Below are 19,183 nucleotides of genomic sequence, written 5' to 3' on the forward strand. Positions count from 1 at the left end.
ATACAGTTCACTCATCTACATCATGCTTTTGTTGTTTGGACATACCTCAAAATGTCCATATGCAAGGACTTAATTTTAAAAGATTGCCTAGATTGATCAGTTCAAGAAAGAATTGTTAAAGCAATATGATGCTTTACTGAAATGCCACTTGTGTGAAGCTTATGTACAATTCAGAATTTCACTATCTGCTTTATGTGCATTGTTGAAAAGAAGGGAGGCAATTTTGGATGAACTGATGATAAGTGCAAATATCTCATGTAAGCAAAAGTGAAGTAGAGAGTCTACCAATGTAGAAACTGCTCTCTTTGAGTGGTTTCACTATGCCAGGAACAATACTGCCATGATGTCACAAGAAATTCTGTATTAAAAGACAACAGAATTCGCCAAAATGCTGAGAGAGGAGTTTGTTGCTACTGTTGGATGGCTCACAAGATGGAAAGAAAGAAACAATGTCATTTTCAGAAAATTACATGGAGAGAAACAAGATGCAGACTCTAATGAAGCCGAGAGAATGAAAAAGAGATAAATTGGATAGAAAAACAATTCAGCCAGACTTTTGCCAGAATACAAACTATGTCAAATATTTAACACTGATGAGACTGGTCTTTATTATCGACCTACCTCAGCACACTTTAACCCATTGTTGCATACAAATAATCTAGAGAAGTTAAACGAAAATGTTTGTATTTTTTCTACTTAAAATAACCTTAGTAATCGTGAAAAAATTAAATTTATTCAAATTTTGTTTTAAATAATTGCTACAGTTTGTTCACTACAGTGGACAGCATGCATATACGTACATGCATACAAATCTCTTCCCAACAATTTACAGTCATTGCATTTGAAATCATTTCCTGTCTTGTTTGCAGTGATTATTACCATCTTTTAAATGGTAAATCTACAACTCGCATGTACATACAGATCCCCCAAAATACCTTCATTTCATCGATTGTGACTGAATTCATTTTGCTACGATTTTGTAACCTGTACCTATTGGATTCAGATGTCAAATGTTCTAGAAATTCCTTGCCAAACATAAACATTTTCAGTGGTGTTTTGGCTTGATAAGCAATATATTTGGGTTTCAATTCACTCTTTTCAGTAGATCTTTATCTACCCACTCCACAATTTTCTCAAACTGACATATTGAAATAAAATGTCTAAAATTACTAATTATGAATAAAAAATGGCAGTATAAGAGAATATAAGCAATATTATATTTTACTATGAGAAATTTTACTAACTTGGAAACAGAAGTAGCAGCCATTTTCGAAATAGTAATGCTATACAGCCATCTATGATTGACAGTTGAAAGTTCTAATAATATAGAATAAATAAACACAGGAATGGAATATGTTAAGGCATTTACAGAAGAATAAACAAATTTAAACTTTTGTCTACTAGAGTGGACATGATGCAACAAAAGGTTAATGTTTAAAAGTGAGCCGTCAGCTGGCTGTAAAACTATGAAATATGTTACAATGTTATTAATGTAATATAGATGGAACAGTTAAAAAGACTCCATTAGTCATCGCTGCAAACAAAAACCTTCATTGTCTGAAGGGCAGCAAGCATTTGGATTTGACTTATTACATGCTAAAAAAAAAAATGCTTGGATGACCAGCAATGTTTTTAGTGATTTTCTTATGAAGTGGGATAAAGAACTTCAGCTAGAAAAAGTGGAATTCTTGTTAGATAAATGCATTGCCCATTCAACTGATATGTCATTAACAAACATAAAATCAGTTTTCCTTCCTGCTAATACACCTGCATTCTTCAGCCATTAGATCAGGGTGTTATAAAAGCGTTCAAGAGTTATTACAGGAAGGAAGTGGTTCAGAATGTTATTAATGAAACTGATACAACTGATGCAGTTTGTTCTTCTAAGGACATAATAAGTTGATTTATCTCTTAGATGCCATGCTCGTTATTTTAAGTGTGTGGGAGGAAGTAACTTCGCAAGTGGTTTCAAATTTTTTGAAAAAGGCCAGCTTCCATCCAAAGCAAATTTCTGGAAAGTCTTGAGATGTGCTAGAAGATAAGGGTGATGATGAAGAAATGCATGATGAGACCTTCCTTAAATATTTCGGACTCAATGAAAATATCCAGACTTGCTGAGAAAATTGTGATGTAGTGGTCATCGAAGTTATTGGAAAAAACAAAGGAATTAGTGAAAATGAAAGTGAGTCCAAAGATGGAAATCTTGATCCTGTACCAACAGCAGCAGAGTTTCGACAAGTATTAAAAATTTCAAGGGCTTGAAGTTGGAGGTACACAAAATTATAATCAATGTTGTGTCTTGCCGAGCGCCACTGAAAAGCTTTCAACAAGAAATATGCAACAGACTTGGATGGATAAATTTTTAAATAATGTTTGATTACACTTGCATTGTTCTGTGCAACATGTTGAAATAATTATAATTTTTCTGAATTAAGACAGCCGTTGTCATTTATAGAAAAAATAATTAAAGTTTTATAAAAAAAAAGTATGTGTAACTTACATATTAAACAGCATATCAAAAAAGACTATTAATCTCAACAGCAGGGCTGTATGCAAGGCGTGAGAGGTTCACGTACATGCACATTTCATTCATAAAAAATTATTGAAATCTTGTATAAAATAAGTTTATTTTTATATCCAACCTTGTATCCCTAATTGAAACAAAATCTTGTGTGTGGCCCAGCACTGCATATAAAACTGAACCGCAGTGTAAAATCAAATGAGGTCAGAATGGATGTGATCATATTAAGCAGTACCCACTGCACATACAATTCTGTGCATGGGGTATTGTAGTAAATGGTGTAATGATGAAATATAGGAATTCTTTACTTATTTCCTATGTGGTAGATACACGCATGAATGTTTTACACTGTTATCATACCAAAAGCTTTCATTTTGTATTTTTGCATAAGAAACTGAAGTCATTCTTGTTGTTTGTGTTAACAGGTTGTTACTGTCATTTGTTGGTGTTGGACCTAGCTAGTGTTGAGGTGCCTTTGCTGATCTATTAGGTTTAGTTAATTATTTTAATGGTGATGTTAGCTAACAGAGGGTACCTGTGAAGTGCTGTTCATCTGGGCTTCTGCTGCCGTCAAGGAGAGATTCTGTTATTTTCCACTTCATAGTATAATTTATGATTTGTAAAAGCATCATAGTATGACACTTTTACGTAAAAGCATCATAGTATGACACTTTTACGTAAAAGCATCATAGTATGACACTTTTACGTAAAAGCATCATAGTATGACACTTTTACGTAAAAGCATCATAGTATGACACTTTTACAAATTACTCCAAAAATTTATGTCATTGGAGTAAGCCATTAATAGCAATGTCTTTCGTGAGCGATGCTCACAGTGCTCTCACACGAACCTGCAAGAGGATTGCTGATTGATGCTCATTCCCTGTGCTTTTGGTGTTTTGCCCGTACCATTATTTGTGGTTATTGAATAGAAGTGTGTTGCAAGAGTCCCATTATCCTTGGGATTCTTTCATTTTTGTCATCTTTTATTGAAATATTTACAAGTGTTTTATCCTAATGTACAAAATTTTGATTAATAGTTTCTTCAAAAATTATGCGCCCTCAGGGGGCTCACTTTTGTGAGTACGGGTGTGGCAATCCTGAGGTACCCTAGCCCTTCAGGGGATCATCTTCTTGATGAGACGGGTGTCACGATCCTGGAGCCCCAGTGATCTATCCTCTTTTCCGTCTCCTTTCCTCTTGGCTGGAACTTTTTCCCTTCCCTTCTCCCTTGTGGTTTCTCTCTACGGAGTTTGGGGCTCGTCACGAGAGGCTGGAACAGATCTTGTTTCTAGTTTTCGAGTGGCGAGAAAACTGCCCACGTGGAGACCCGTGTCGCTGGAAAGGAGGGTCCTGGTAGTTGAGGGGCGAGGTACTGTCCGCAACACACTACTTTGGCCTCTGCTTCAGCTAAACGGGAGGCACCTTAGTCGTCCTCATGGGTGTCAATCGGCTGGTCACTAGTCCTTGTGTCAGTGGCTTGGGGTCAAGCTCTCGGGAGTACCTGCTTTCGGGAAAGCCAACTGTGAGGCTTCAGTTTGCGTATAGGTCCGGCTAGCCCTAACACAGGTCTGTGGTGGGCGGGGCCGTCGGACCCGAATCTTATATTCTTCAATCATGGCTAACTCTCACATTTACCTCATTAAAGATATCGAAGTAACTCCAGTTACTCAAGTCGCTCAACCTAATTCCGAAAAATCTACTGTTAAAAAACTACGTACAGATGAAAACAATACAAATAGTAACCCTCGTTTCGTTGTTATATCTAGTCCTTCTGGTGAGCTGCAAAAGATGTCTCCATTTGTAATATATAAGTACATACATTCATGTATTGGTGAGCCCAGAAATATAAAGCGTCTCCGCTCTGGAGACATACTTATTGATACGAATTCAGCCACCCAGTCTGCTTCTTTACTTCAAGTAACCAAACTTGGGCAAGCGAATGTCACCGTAACAGCACATAAGACCTTGAATTACTGTCGTGGTGTAATCTCGGAAATCGACCTTCTGTGTGTTCCCGAAGAAGAGATCGCATCCGAGCTATCTAACCAAAATGTATGTGGTGCAAAGCGGATCAAGATGCGTAAAGAAGGTAAGTTGATCGATACCAAACATGTGATCCTTACCTTCAACACGCCTGTTCTGCCAAAGAATATTAAGGCTGGATATTTAAATTGCCCCGTAAGACCTTATATTCCAAACCCCATGCGATGCTTCCAGTGCCAGCGTTTTGGCCATTCCAAGATGTCCTGTCGTGGGACCCTGACGTGCGATCGATGCTCGTCGGTTGGCCACGATAGCGATAATTGCAGCACTGTGTATAAATTGCAAGGGTGACCATCCAGCATTTTCCCGATCATGCCCAAAATGGAAAACAGAAAAGGAAGTACAGACGTTAAAAGTCACTAGGAACATCTCGTATGCTGAAGCCAGAAAACTAGTGCAAAGCGCACAGCTTCAATTAAACAAGTCATATGCCAGCGCCGTAAAATCAACACATAGCATTGCCACCCAAACCTCAATAAGTATACAGACAGCACAGAATAAAACCCATCAACCTGCAAGCAAAAAAAAAAGGAAAATCCAACACACATAGTACAAAATAAAGAAATAGTTATTCAAAGCAAACCAAAAAATGTCCCTGAAAAATCAATTAAGAAAAATAAAAGTCCCAGCAGTAGTTCTGTAAATGAAATGATTTCTGAATCGGGAGATTCAGATAGCATGGAAGTGGAAGAGGGTATGGAAATTCCCAAACATCTGCTTCCGCGCAAAACTAAAAAGCAACACAGAACTAACAAACATCAAACATAATGGCCACCCTCGTCTCGTGGAACTGTCGCGGATTCCACCGAAATTTCCCTGACATCAAAGCTATGATCAATGATTATCAGCCTGTGTGCTTGGCAGTACAGGAAACAAATCTGAAACCAGCTCAACATGCAAAACTTCGGAGGTTTTCTTTCGTCAGGAAGGATTACCTTGCAGGTGAACATGCGTGTGGAGGTGTAGGTCTCCTCACTTCACTCGACTATCCCTCAAGTTCCCTTCCTTTGATGACATCCCTCCAAGTTATCGCTGTACAAGTCAATTTTCATATTGTAGTTTCAGTCGTTTCTCTTTATTTGCCTCCTAACGAGTGCATTGATCAACAAGATTTAAATGGTCTTATAGAGCAGCTGCCTGAGCCTTTTATAATAATAGGAGATTTTAACGGCCATAGTCCGCTCTGGGGTAGTAATGATACAAATTGCCAAGGAAGACAAATTGAGCAAATGATCGAAGATCATAGCCTTTGTCTTCTGAATAATGGGCAAGATACGTACTTCCATGAGCCTTCAAGGACTTTCCACGCTCTCGACCTTGCCATCTGTTCACCATCTCTGTTGCCATTTTGCACGTTTAGTGTGGGAAATGATCTTTATAACAGCGATCACTATCCCATTTTTATATCTCCTGCACGAAGAGGAGCAAACCCCATGTCGAGATCCCCTCGATTCATACTCGATAGGGCAGACTGGGAACTCTTCTCTTCCATTGCGGAGCTCACAGATGAAATGGTAGAAGATGCGCATATCGATGATGCTGTTGAAGCTGTTACAAATACTATTATTGAGGCAGCTATGCTTTCCATTCCTAGAACATCAGGAAAAATACTGAAATATTCAAAACCGTGGTGGAATCGCGATTGTCATGAATCACTGAAAAAACAGAAAAAAGCGTGGGGTATTTTTCGTAGATATCCTACTCTGCGAAACCTCATTGCATTTAAAAGAGCCAAAGCAAACGCACGAAAAGTAAGGAGGCAGAGCCAAAGGAATTCTTGGATTTCCTATGTGTCCTCAATTACATCCTCTACGCCTAGTAAGCGGGTTTGGGAAAGAGTTCAAAAAGCATGCGGAATATATAAAGACCACTCATTTTCCTTTTTGGAAAAAGATGGCCGACTGATCAGCTCCATAGAAGAAATTGCGAATACTATCAGTGAGACATTTGCTGCCGTTTCTTCCAGCAGAAACTATTCACCTGCATTTCTCTCTATCAAGCAGCACTCTGAAATAAATCCCATTGCATTCAACTCGTCCAAATCTGAGCCTTACAATAGAGCATTTACTATGCTGGAATTAAAGAGAGCTTTATTGCAGACACATAGGTCTTCTCCGGGTCTTGATGGCGTGAATTACGAAATGCTAAAACATCTGTCCTATAAGTCACTGACTGCCCTCCTCACTCTTTACAATAGAGTGTGGAAGGAGTGTATTTTTCCCAGTGCGTGGAGGAGAGCTGTTGTAATTCCTATTGCTAAGCCAGGGAAAGATCTAAGGAATCCATTGAACTATCGGCCAATTGCCCTTACGAGTTGCGTATGCAAACTGTTTGAAAAGATGGTAAACAGCCACCTAGTCTACTTCTTGGAAAAGAATGATATTATATCGCCTTATCAGAGTGGTTTTCGAAAGGGAAGAACAACTGTAGATAACATGCTCCTCTTAGAGACATCTATTCGAAAAGCATTTGTAAGAAGAAGCCACCTTGTCTCGATATTCTTCGACATTGAAAAAGCTTATGATAAGGCATGGAGATATGGTATACTCCGGGATCTTCACGAGAGTGGCTTGCGCAGCAACCTACCAATTTTCATTCAAAATTTCTTGAACACTAGAACTTTTCAAGTAAGAATTGGCTCTGTTTTTTCAGATGTTTTTGAACAGGAAGAGGGTGTGCCTCAAGGCTGTGTGCTCAGTGTAACCCTGTTTAGTTTAAAAATAAATTCTGTACTAAAAGAACTTCCTCCCACCATCTTGGGATCTCTATATGTTGATGATCTACAGATTAGTTGTCGAGGGGCAGACATGAGATACGTACAGAGGCAATTGCAGATGGCTCTGAATAAGATCCAAGAATGGTCAAACAAACAGGGATTTACTTTTTCCAAACAGAAAACTGTGTGTGTTCACTTTTGTAGGAAGCAAGGTCTCCATCCTGAGCCTGAGTTATATCTGAATGGTACAATTATTCCAGTTACGCCCGAAGTAAAATTTTTAGGAGTGACGTTTGACCGAAAATTGACTTTCCTTTCTCATGTTTTAAACCTGAGAAAGAAGTGTCTAAAAACACTAAATATTTTAAAAGTGTTGGCGAACACCTCCTGGGGTGCAGAGCATTGCTCCATGCTTCGCATTTACAAAGCGCTCATCCGCTCTAAACTGGACTATGGCTCAGTTGTTTATGGATCCGCTCGGCCATCAGTATTGTTAAAACTGGATCCTGTTCACCATCAAGCTCTGCGCATTTGTTCAGGAGCTTTCAGGACCTCTCCCGTCCAGAGCCTGTATGTTGACTGTAACGAACCGTCACTTTATCTGAGGCGTGAGCAAATGTCCCTCTTGCAATATTTTATTATTCTATCCCAACCTGAACATCCCAATAAGCTGTGCTTACTCGATGATGCGTGTAACGTTTTATTTGAAACGCGTCCATCCTGCGTTCCTACCTTTCCTTTACGAGTTCGCCCTGTCATTGAGGAACATTCCCTCTCTGATGTGTGCCCCCAAGCAGTACAGAATTTCGAAATTCCACCTTGGAAAAATTCACGAATTCAGCTTCTTGATGTTTTCAAACATCACGTGAAGGCGAACACTAACGAGATCGTTTACAGACAACTCTTTGCTGAGCACAGGCAGAAATATAGCAGTTATTATCCGATATACACAGATGGATCAAAGTCAAATGATCATGTCGGGATGGCTTTTGTATTTGAACATTACATTGAGGGCAGATGCCTGCACCATGCTTGCTCAGTCATAACATCTGAATTAACTGCAATATGTTATGGTCTTCTCTAAATCTCGAAGCTCTGCCACAAAAAGTTCATAGTTTATACAGACTCGTATAGTGCTCTGAAATTTTTGGAAGCTTTTCCCAACACTCAGAATCCTGTGGTAGTGGACGTTCTCAAAATTCATATAAATTTAACGATTCGAGGTTATGAAGTCCTGTACTGCTGGGTTCCTGGACATGCTGGAATAAAGGGAAATGAGCTTGCAGATATCGCAGCCAAATCTGCTGTTGAACTGTCCAGTCGCCTTATCCCTTTTAGAGATATCTGCTGTGTCATCAAGGGAAAGGTCCGAAAAAAATGGCAGCAAATTTGGGATGTTCAGCTTCAAAACAAGTTAAGACAAGTAAAACCTAGAATTGAGCATTGGGAATCTACCAAAAATCGTAAGGAGGAAGTTCTTTTGTCCCGCCTCAGAATTGGTCACACTAGAGTGACACATAGCTATCTTTTAAAAGCTGAGAATGAGCCTGTTTGTTCAAATTGTAATGTTTGTCTATCTGTCCGTCATATTTTAATTGAGTGTCCCTGTTTTAACAGTCTTTGTCAGAAATATTTTAATAGCTGTGACTTACCTCTCGACCGTTTAATTGGAAGAGAGGTCAATTGTAATTTATTTTATTATTTAAAAGAGACTGGCTTTTATTACCTAATGTAAGTTGTTTTAAAGACTGTGTCTTGAATTTTAATGTGTGCTTTTAACTTATGTTTATATGACTTCATCCTCTGGATTTGGTACATTTATCCACTTGTTTTTATTTATTGAATTTTAATGTCATCAATTGTAATCACCCCATCTTGTGTTTGGCGCGTCATAATCATCTCTGGTTTTGCGCCATAATCACTCACTCACTCAAAAATTATGCATGCATGTTAATTTATAAATTTTTAACTAATTTGAATTAAAATTTTGTTGCAGTATGTTTTATAGCTCACAATCAAAACATTTTACAGCTTGAAAGGAACCAAGTCAATATAAATTAAGTCAAAACTTGTTTTACTGTATATGAGACTATAACTTGAGCAATTTTACTGGCAGTAAATTTCTGAAGTAATTCTTTTAAATAAGAATTTCTGAGAAAGAAAAATTTTCTAATAATTATCTTTACAGTTGCATTTACCTAGACTTCCTCAAAGTGAAATTATTTGTATTTAATGAAATTATATATTTTAGTAAATATCTTCAAAAATTACATTATCCTAATTTGTTTCAGATATTTTAAATCCGGTAACACAAAATCCCTATTTAGAAATTAAATCTCCATATCAAAATGTTGACATGTCTACATTCTCAATATATGTGGATTACATTTTGAAGCATTAGCTAGATTAAATATGTCATAGGATTTTATCATTATAGTTAATTTACATCATATCAGGTTTTAACGAAAGTTTCCTGCCACTGCAAATGTTGTCTGTGCAAACAGTTTGTGTTGGCATGTTTAATCATATTTTGTCAAATGATTTTTGGCATTTGAAAGAACGAGACTTGTTTTAGAGCACCATGTTGTGAAATTTGTAAAACATTGTTATCTTTAAGCACAAAATGTCTGAAACGGAACTATCACACTACAAGATTAGAACCATTGTTTACTTTCTATTCTGTTGCAAAAAGTCAACTACAGAATGTCATCAAATCATGTATACAGCTCTGATGTTGATGAAGGCCACCTGCGAGCACTTGTAGAAGATCCATATGCACCCATTCAAGAGCCTGCTAAGGAGTTGGACATGAGTGCCATGACCATTAGTCACATTATGCATCATATAAACTTGATGTGCAAGTTCAGTCGCTTGGTGCTACATGAGTTGAGTCAGGCAAGTAAGAACAAATGTTGTTCGGGCCTGCATTTATCTGCTCGAATATCAATGCAAGGACAAATTCTAGACCGGATCATCACTTGTGATGAAACGTGGATTTACTTCAGCAACACAAGCTGAAAAGAGGGTTGGTCTGCACTTGGTGAGCCCGTCGGCAGTGTTGCAAAGTGCAATTTGACTAACAAAAAAGATCATGCTTTGTATCTGGTGGGATTACTGTGGTTCTATTATCCGCAAAGAGTATCTGGAAAAAGGTAAAACCCCCAACAGTAATGTGTACAGTGAGATGCTGGTCCATGTTGAAATTGCTATCAAGAAAAAACGTCAAACTGAGTTCTGGTGCAAAAAGGTAATGTTCCATCAAGATAATGCAGGACCACACGTGTTCGCATTCACAAGATGGACTCGAGTGGGATCTTTTGTCACACCCACCATATAGCCTCGACAATGCTCCTTTGGACTTCTACCCTTTTTTACACCTGCAGCTACATCTTACTGGTGCTATATTCCATTCTGCACAGGACATCCCAAATGAGGTTAATCTGTTTTTTTGATTCATGGCCACCAAGGTTCTGTGTCGAAGGCTTTGAAAAACTACATATTTGGGTGGTGATTACTACCTGCACTAAAGGTACTGCTTTTATGTTTTCCCCTCCCAACTTTAATTAGGAATGTTTTCTTGGCAGAAATCATTCATTATGCACAGATAACAAGACTGCAACAATAACAAGTTTCTGCAACAATAACAAGACTTAACTATATTTTTAAAATAAAGACTATGAAACAAATTAAACATGTCTTTTATTATACATTTTATACAAATATTTTGCATTCACCAATTTGAAATATAATTACAATAAATAAATTTATACATACACTTATAGAGCTAGAATGAAAATGGAATTAGAAAAAATTTAATTAAAGTTCATAAATGTACACATACATAGTGATATGCATACTTAGCCATTTCTTATTTATATCATTTCCAAATTTTAACAACTCCATCTTTGGAAGCAGACAAAATTAGTGGTTGAGATGTATACATGGAAGCAATAGAACTTATGCAATCATGATGGCCAGCTGGTGGTGTCTCGGGATAGCGTCGAGGCTGGTCTTCTGAAGACATAGCTTTTTCATCTTTTTGTCTTGTAAAATTTTCACATATAACTTGTGTCCCATCAATTATTCTAGATCTGCAGTGTAAAAGATAAATGTATTCTGTTTTAATACACAGAAATACAACTTATTTTACAGAATACAAATTAAATTAGTTAAAAGTTTTTAATTATTTAATATTTTTATACTAATTATTTTATGATACAGTTATGTATATGCAACATCAAATAAATACAGATGTAACTTCAGGACTATTTAAATTCATATAAACTATAAAATAATACATCCAGTCCAGGTTTAGCATGACTATCAAAGAAAACCACGAGAAAAGAGAAACTGGTCAGTTCCCCCCCTTCCTGGTTTTGGGAAAATTTAAAAAAAAAAAAAAAAAAAAAAAAAAAAAAAAAAAGATTAAATGCAAAAGAACTAGGAGTTCTGTTATTGGAAGTAAAGAAAAGAATTTATAAGAATAATGAAAAAAAAATCTGAAAGCTTTCAGATTTAATATTACGCCCAAAGGGGTGTTTTTTTTAAATGTTTTGTGTGTTACCTTTATTTATTAAAGACCATAAAATTTAATTGAACAGCAATATCTCAAAATAATTTTAAAATGAGTATATCTTTAAAATTTCCGATACAGAATCTCGTGCGCTGGAGATAAAAAAATGTTTTCCGTACAGTGTTGCCATTGCTCGCTTTGAAATTGTTCAATTTCTTAATAAAAAATTCGTTAAAGTTTTACAAAATATGAACTAGATAATAAAAAAAATTCCAATTTCGAGCTTCCAGATCCCTGTATTCTAGTGGAGGACAACTTATTGGAAATTTGATGTCTCTAGGTAAGGTTGTTTTTTCACAGCATGAGAAACATTAATGCAGATTCTTCATTATTTAATTTCTTTAAATATAATGCGTGGCTCTAATATTTGGTGGCAACAATTAGAAAAGTGATGTTTATAAGTTAAGACATTCATATTGAACCAATTCAAAATGCCAAAACGAAATTAATAGCTCTTCTGGGCTAATGCCCTTTAATCTAATTAAAAAATGAATTCAATTACAACTAATCTTTATAAAACAATTTGCAATTAATGAGAAATAACTTTTTATTCATCAATTAAATTTTGATGGAGTTTAAATGGTGCAGTTTAAAAAACATGACTGTTAATATAGTATATCATCAAAACTGTTGCATCCCTTTAGATCTCTGTATCATAGATATTTCAGTTCAACCAAAATATTAAAGCAAAATTGTACACTTATTTGACTTTGGAAAGAAATTTAGAAAAATAAAGATCAATAAAAATTATATTAGATATAATGGACTTCTAATAAATATACATAGGAAATTCTTGTTGAAACAACATAAAAAAAAACTAAAAAAAAAAAAAAAACACATTTGTAACATTTAAAGTATGAAGTAAAAGGTAGAAATAAACAAAGAATAAATCATATCCAAAACAATAGTATTGGGATACATAGATGCAGAAGAAGGAATGTGGTTCCGTAGAGATTACAGAAGTAAAGAGATCATCAGTTAGAGATGCCCAAAAGCATAAAATCCAAATATGAAGTATTAAATTAAGCATATACTGGAAGCGACTTAGAAAATGAAAGTTTGGATACTGTTTATTTTTTTTAAATGCTAATTAAAAAAAAATAAAAACAAGGGAGTTAAAAATACAGCTTTTATTTCTGCGTCTACAAAATCCTGAACATAAAATACTTTTTAAGTGAATCGGTAAAACCGCTTAAGAATATTTTTTCTCCAAAAAGGAACTGTGTAAAAATTTCCTTGAAATTCATAGACCTTTTCTTTTCATTATGACAATGCATAGGAAAACAAAACACTTGCACTTTCCATTAATTTTACCATCTGTAATATAATTTATAAATTTTCATAAAATAATCATACACATAAGATGATTACCAAACAAAAAAAGATATATTTACGTGTAATTGATATTAGAGAATGGGGCTAGAGGATCATTAGCTGCTCCAACAACAATGTGTGATGCAGCAGGATTCTTTAAGTCCCAATAACGAATCCTTCTATCTGAACCAGCAGTCAAAAGTGTAGATCCGTGATCAGTTGCAGACCAACACATAGAATACACAGAATCATCTGATGCCTGTATATCAAACATTAAAAAAACATATTTTAAAGCATGATTTAAAAAATATATGATTAATTTACTCTTAATAGGGTTTAATTCTAAAAAGAAGAAAAACATGCCAAATAAAACATAAAATTAACAAAGCAACAACCTTGTGTTTACTAACCATTGTTTAGATTTAATCAAAACCTATGCAAAATAATTTTCACTAAACTTACGCCAAACACAATTACACTATTGCTTTGCTAATTTTTAAGTATTTAACTGTGTTATTTTAGTATATCCATGTAGTCAGCCTGTTTGTATGGCTTTGAACCCAGGTTGAACTAATGCACAGGGAAATGAAGTCCTTTTAAGGATTAGCAATGAAAAACATTAAGGAACTATTACCAAATGAGAATTGAATGAACTAAAGAAATTATCCAAGTCCAAAGTTTATTTTCATAGTTCCATTCTAAGAATAAAACAGAAAAATTGAAATAAAAATCGACTTCTTAAAACTTATCAAGTAATTGGCATTAAATTAAAGAAACATTTATATTTTACACCTACATTAGTTCCACTTATTTTAAAGGAGATTAGTGACATTTTATTTTACATTTTATTAACAGTTAGCTTTATGTTCATTCTTTCTTCTAAGCCTCATTTCATCATGTACTAATGCACAGGGAAACAACATAAAAAAACTCAGTCCATTGGTTAGTAAATAGTGGGCAGATTTTATGTCAGCAGCATAGGTTAAAATGAAAAGTAAAATCATAATCAGCATGACTCATAATTAAAGGTTTGCTGTTGCAGCTTGCCTAAAGATCTGCTGATCAGAACAGACCTCAATGCTTGACATTAAGCATGGTTGGTAAATGCTGAAACTTAGTTATGCTATACCTGTCTGATCCAATTTGTGTCGTAGCTCACATAAAGTAGTTGGAATTGTAACCTAGTTAATAAGCTGTAAGGTTCCAATAAACTGTTGAAGCACCAGAGGTGATAAATTGTTTTGTATTAATTTTTAATTTGGGTACTTTTCTATTATTGGTAGCTTTTTAATTGTAAATGCACAATTAAATGAATAATACACAAATACAAATGGTTTTGTCCTCAGATGGCACCATCATGGGTCTTGGCACATGTTTGGTTTCTCTTTCACAGGTGCCAGAAAAAGCATGGCAGGTGCATTGTTGTAAAATACCTAAATTTTTATGTTATATCTTGTGTTTACAGTAAGAATTACTAAAAGGCAATAACATTTAGTGAGCAGTTAGTTGCAAATAATTAAATTAGGTCTTAATCATTATAGATTAACATAGACACTACTAATTAAAAAAATTTAAAATTTTTGTTAAAAAGTACTAGTATTAAAATAACAATTTAAAGACATTTTGCTGTATGAAATAACAACTACAGATAATATTTGTGACACTAATTCTAAAACAATGTTAGGATAATTATACATTAAATGCTACAAAACACATGCTTTCTAGCAACAATGCACAACAAAATATTTATGCTTCTTTTTAATTTGAAAATTTTCTGGATATTTTAGTTAATTTTATTATTTTCCTTCTCTTTAGCATCTTTTTTAACTTTGTTTACATAAACAAACCAATGTTCTTATTAGTCTCTGCTTTATCTTCTACTTGTTAATGTTTCAACAATACATCTTTGAAGAACAATTTTCTTTCTCTTTGTGTAAATGTGTTCTGTGTGTAATTCTCCTGTGTTTTTCTTTCAATTTCTTTGTCAATAAATAGTTTACTCTTCATTTTAGAATTTTCAGATTTAATTAAAGATTTTTGTTATTCTAAAAAATTACATGTATTTAGAATGTGTAGAAGGAATTTCTAGTTTTATTTCTTTAGTAATATGAGCATTGAGAATAACTATGAAATCATATACAAGGTGTGGCTATTAATTTTCAGGACTGCTCTAATAACACCAGAACAGATGATATGAAAAACGTAACATTTTAATATGTTTCGAAATAATCCCCATCTTCTGTAATACACTTGTGTGTTAACTGTATAATTTGTGGAAACAACTTTTAAAGTCATCTTTCGGAAGGCTCTTTTAATGTCGACATCATGTTCTTCTTGATGTCCCATCCCCACATTGCGTTGCCAGTGAAGAGGCTTTTGGCCAAGCATGAGGTCGTGGAGCTGCAACATCCACCATATTCTCCGGACTTGGTTCCACAGACTTCTTTTTGTTTTCCAATCTCACAAAGAAAATCAAGGCACATTTGAAAATTTTGAGACAATGACATGGGAAATAATATAAAACAAATGAAATTAATTAAAAAATAACTGCAAAAGCTTTTTTTAGGGGAAGGCGGCTTTGCTAAAAAGTGCTTTAAAAACTCTCCTTTATAGCATTTATTATCTTCTTTATTATTTAGATTCAAAATATCCTGAAGTCATCAAAATCAAAAATAATGCCACTTTATATTATCACAGGAGAAAACAAAAATGTTTTATTTTTTGCACTACAGCCTATTGCAAGCCAAAGGCATTTCAACAAGCTTTCTCCAACCGATCCAATCAATTGCTACAGCCCACCAACAATTAATTTTTAAAGTCTTGAGATCTGCCTTCATACAATCCATTCATCTTGTGTAAGGTCTTCCTCTTTTCCTAATACCCTCTACACTTGCAAAAGGCACCTTTTTAACAGAGTTCAAGTTGTCACACCTAACATTATATCCAAGCCACCTGATACGATAAGATTTGATGACTCAGAGAATATTAGGTTGTTTGTATCTTCTATTTTCTATAGATTTCACGGTTAAACAAAATTCTTCATCTGTTATTTTCTTTAACTGGCCCATATATTTTTCAGAGTGTTTTTCTTTCAAACATTAGTCTTTCTTCATCTGTGTTTGTTAATGGCCAGCATTCACTACCATACAATATGATAGATCTATTAAGAGTTGTATAAAAAGATTTATTTTTGTTTTTGAAGTTTAATAACTTAGACCAGAGGTTCTCAACCTTTTAACTAACACATACCAACTAAACAAATATTGAAAACCTTTAGTATCACCACTACAAAGTACTACTACCACCACCACACTTGAACAAAGCTCAGATCGCATAAATAAATTTACGAGTGTTCGAAAAAAACTCAATCAGGATGTTGGGGTTTTAATGTTTTGAATTTAATAGTTAAAATATTTTGCTTCTTTGCATACCATTTATTTTTCTCTTGCGTACCACCGTTTGAGAATCTCTGACTTAGACATTTATAAATTCATTAAACCATGATAACATCTATTAACACTAAATAATCTATTGTCAATTTCAAGTTTAATATTGTTATCATTAGAGATGGTAGTACCGAGATACAAAAACTGAGCAATGCCCTCGAAATTATAAGAATTTCTTGCAGTGGGAATTAATTATGTGCTCTAGTTATTATTGCCATAAATTACATTTTACTCTCTTTAATGGTTAGTCCAATGTATCTGGCTGCAGACTCTAGAGCAGGGATCTCCACACTATTTTGGACAAGTGACCCCTTTTCCAAAATGAACTGTTACCTCAGACCCCCATGGCCAAATTACCTACTTTTAAGATCAACCCCCTTATTCATAATGGTCCGCTAACTTAAAACAGCTGCTACAGAGTGCTATTTTTCATTCTGACTAGGTCAATAGAAGAAGACAGAGTGAAAATTAGCAGTATATAAGTTATCAGACTATTATGAATAAGGGGGCCTATCTTTAGTTTTTTCCTATTGATACAAAATACCTAGGTACTAAGGTACCAATTGGAAAACTTTGCACTTGGTTAAGTGAGTAAAGTTGACTTCATTTTCTCATCAAAATTTAACAAAATAAAAAGACATACAATTCAGTAAATATCAAGTTTAATTTATAATGATTATTACAAATTAAGTACTTAAAGAATCTTAAGTAGGTAGGAAATTATATTTAAAAAAGTATTAATTCGCAAAGAGAAAATAAAACATTCAGTGTGATGGTTGAACCTGGTGACTATCTACCAATCTAGCTACATCCGGTTCAATATTGGTGAGTTGCAGCCTTAAATCTCCACTTTGGTTGATTTTCAAACGGTTTCTTTGTTTCGTCAAAATGTTTGTTACCACTCTGAAGCTTTTTTCAACTAGGTATGATGATGGAAAGGCGATGAGGTATTTTTGCATTATACAAGTCCTTTCATTTATAGGTTTGAAGTCTATGATTCTGTTTCTTATTTTCCTAGTTACTACAGTTCCTAGTTACAAAGCAGTGCTGCTTATCCTGGCAGCTATATAAGACACTGCATCTTCTTTTATCCAAAATTCCTTGGTCAAGCCATCTGATCTCCTGAATGGCCCAAATATCCAAATTATAATTCTCAAATACATGAACCAGACTTTTAAGTCCCTAGCCTTATGGAGTGTGTGCACATTTCATGTCCCAACATGCAAGTCCATTGTCATTCTATGCTGTCTGGATAGTATCCATCCATAATTTAGCTTTTGAGAAATCTAAACCAGAATTTTTTTTTACAGGGTGGGTAATTAGCCCTATATAATTAGCCCTATACCCAACTCTTAACCTGGGGACCAGTCCCCTAATATAATCCCCAGGGGCAGCTATATCCCCGGATACTGGGTATCCATTTTAGTCACCTCTTACGACATGCATGAGATACATTGAGACTATTCTTTCATGGCCAGCCACCACATGTGTAAACTCAAGTATCACATCATTTATATAAAAAGTAGAAATGAAATTCAAACGATGAAATTCATCAAATACATATTTGTCAATGAACCGTCAAAAAATATTCCTCCAAAATGCTAATTCACATTCTAAATGGCACTCATAAAAATGGATAGAAATGTCGGATGAGTAAAATTAAGGAACTTTGCTGATTTTGGCCGAAATTAAGGACCAAAAATTATTTCCAAAAAACCTGAGGACTTTAAAGGATCATACAAACACTATACCAGGATTCAGTAATCTTGGCCACTGGTGAGGTTTGCAAGCTAATAAACACAGTTAAAACTGAGGACTTGAACACTATTTGAGCCATGCAAATTTATGCATACTATTTATAAGTCCATCCAAAAGTTCTGTAGGCCTCAGAGTTAACTTATGGTGGAATGTTTAACTTCCATCAGGATGGTATATATAAGAAAATGTTTCCCTACGATGTTAATACAAAAACAACATATTATAGTAAATTAAATTAGTTGACTATTTATTACATGCCTGATGTTGTTAATGATCTAAGAGCACTAATGTTTGATGGCAGATTATTGGCTTAAATCTAAACCAACAGATTACTCTATATCCAGTTTATTTTTTACTTACAGGTAATCAAGTCGATGGTAATTAAGTCATGCCACTTTGAACCTAATAAAGTAAAATGACATGGTGGAGAAACAACATATTTCTATTCAATATTCAGATCTCTTGTATAGACAAATAAATTACTGATGCATTTTTGTACAATTGATTTACACATTTTCTAAAAGTAACTGCTTTTGTTTCTTCTTTGTTTCTTAAGGCTGTACTGATAACATGATTTTAACTAATCAGTGCAAAATATTCTGATAATCAGTATAAGATATTCTGATAAATATTTTAAATAATACATAATAATACTTTTGTTTTGACTTAAAAGCTTGTTTTCTGATCACCACAAATTCTTCACTAGGTCAAGGTGTCAAAATTGACTTATTTTGGAAATCCCCACTGTATGAAAAACAGTTAAAGTATTTATATTTAATTGTTTTTTCATGTATACTTGGAAAAAATTA

The 19,183-nt window shown here is 34.6% G+C and overlaps 1 protein-coding gene across 4 annotated transcripts in view; it reads right to left on the bottom strand.

The window, feature by feature from the left end:
* Positions 1–10,962: 10,962 nt before the first annotated feature.
* The window catches only part of Vps15 (vacuolar protein sorting 15), a 115,398-nt gene continuing 107,177 nt past the window's right edge, over positions 10,963–19,183 (bottom strand). For all 4 annotated transcript variants that reach the window (XM_085815791.1, XM_085815780.1, XM_085815786.1 and 1 more), the window contains 2 exons: positions 13,251–13,429; positions 10,963–11,374 (listed from right to left, as the gene is read on the bottom strand). In XM_085815791.1, the coding sequence (XP_085671917.1) occupies positions 11,161–11,374; positions 13,251–13,429 (393 nt within the window). In that variant the 3' untranslated portion in view covers positions 10,963–11,160. The remainder of the gene's footprint in view (positions 11,375–13,250; positions 13,430–19,183) is intronic.

Source organism: Stegodyphus dumicola, chromosome 1 (assembly GCF_044657685.1).
Source record: "Stegodyphus dumicola isolate Sdum_Otavi_A_Nest chromosome 1, ASM4465768v1".
In the NCBI taxonomy this organism is placed as follows: Eukaryota; Metazoa; Arthropoda; class Arachnida; order Araneae; family Eresidae; genus Stegodyphus; species Stegodyphus dumicola.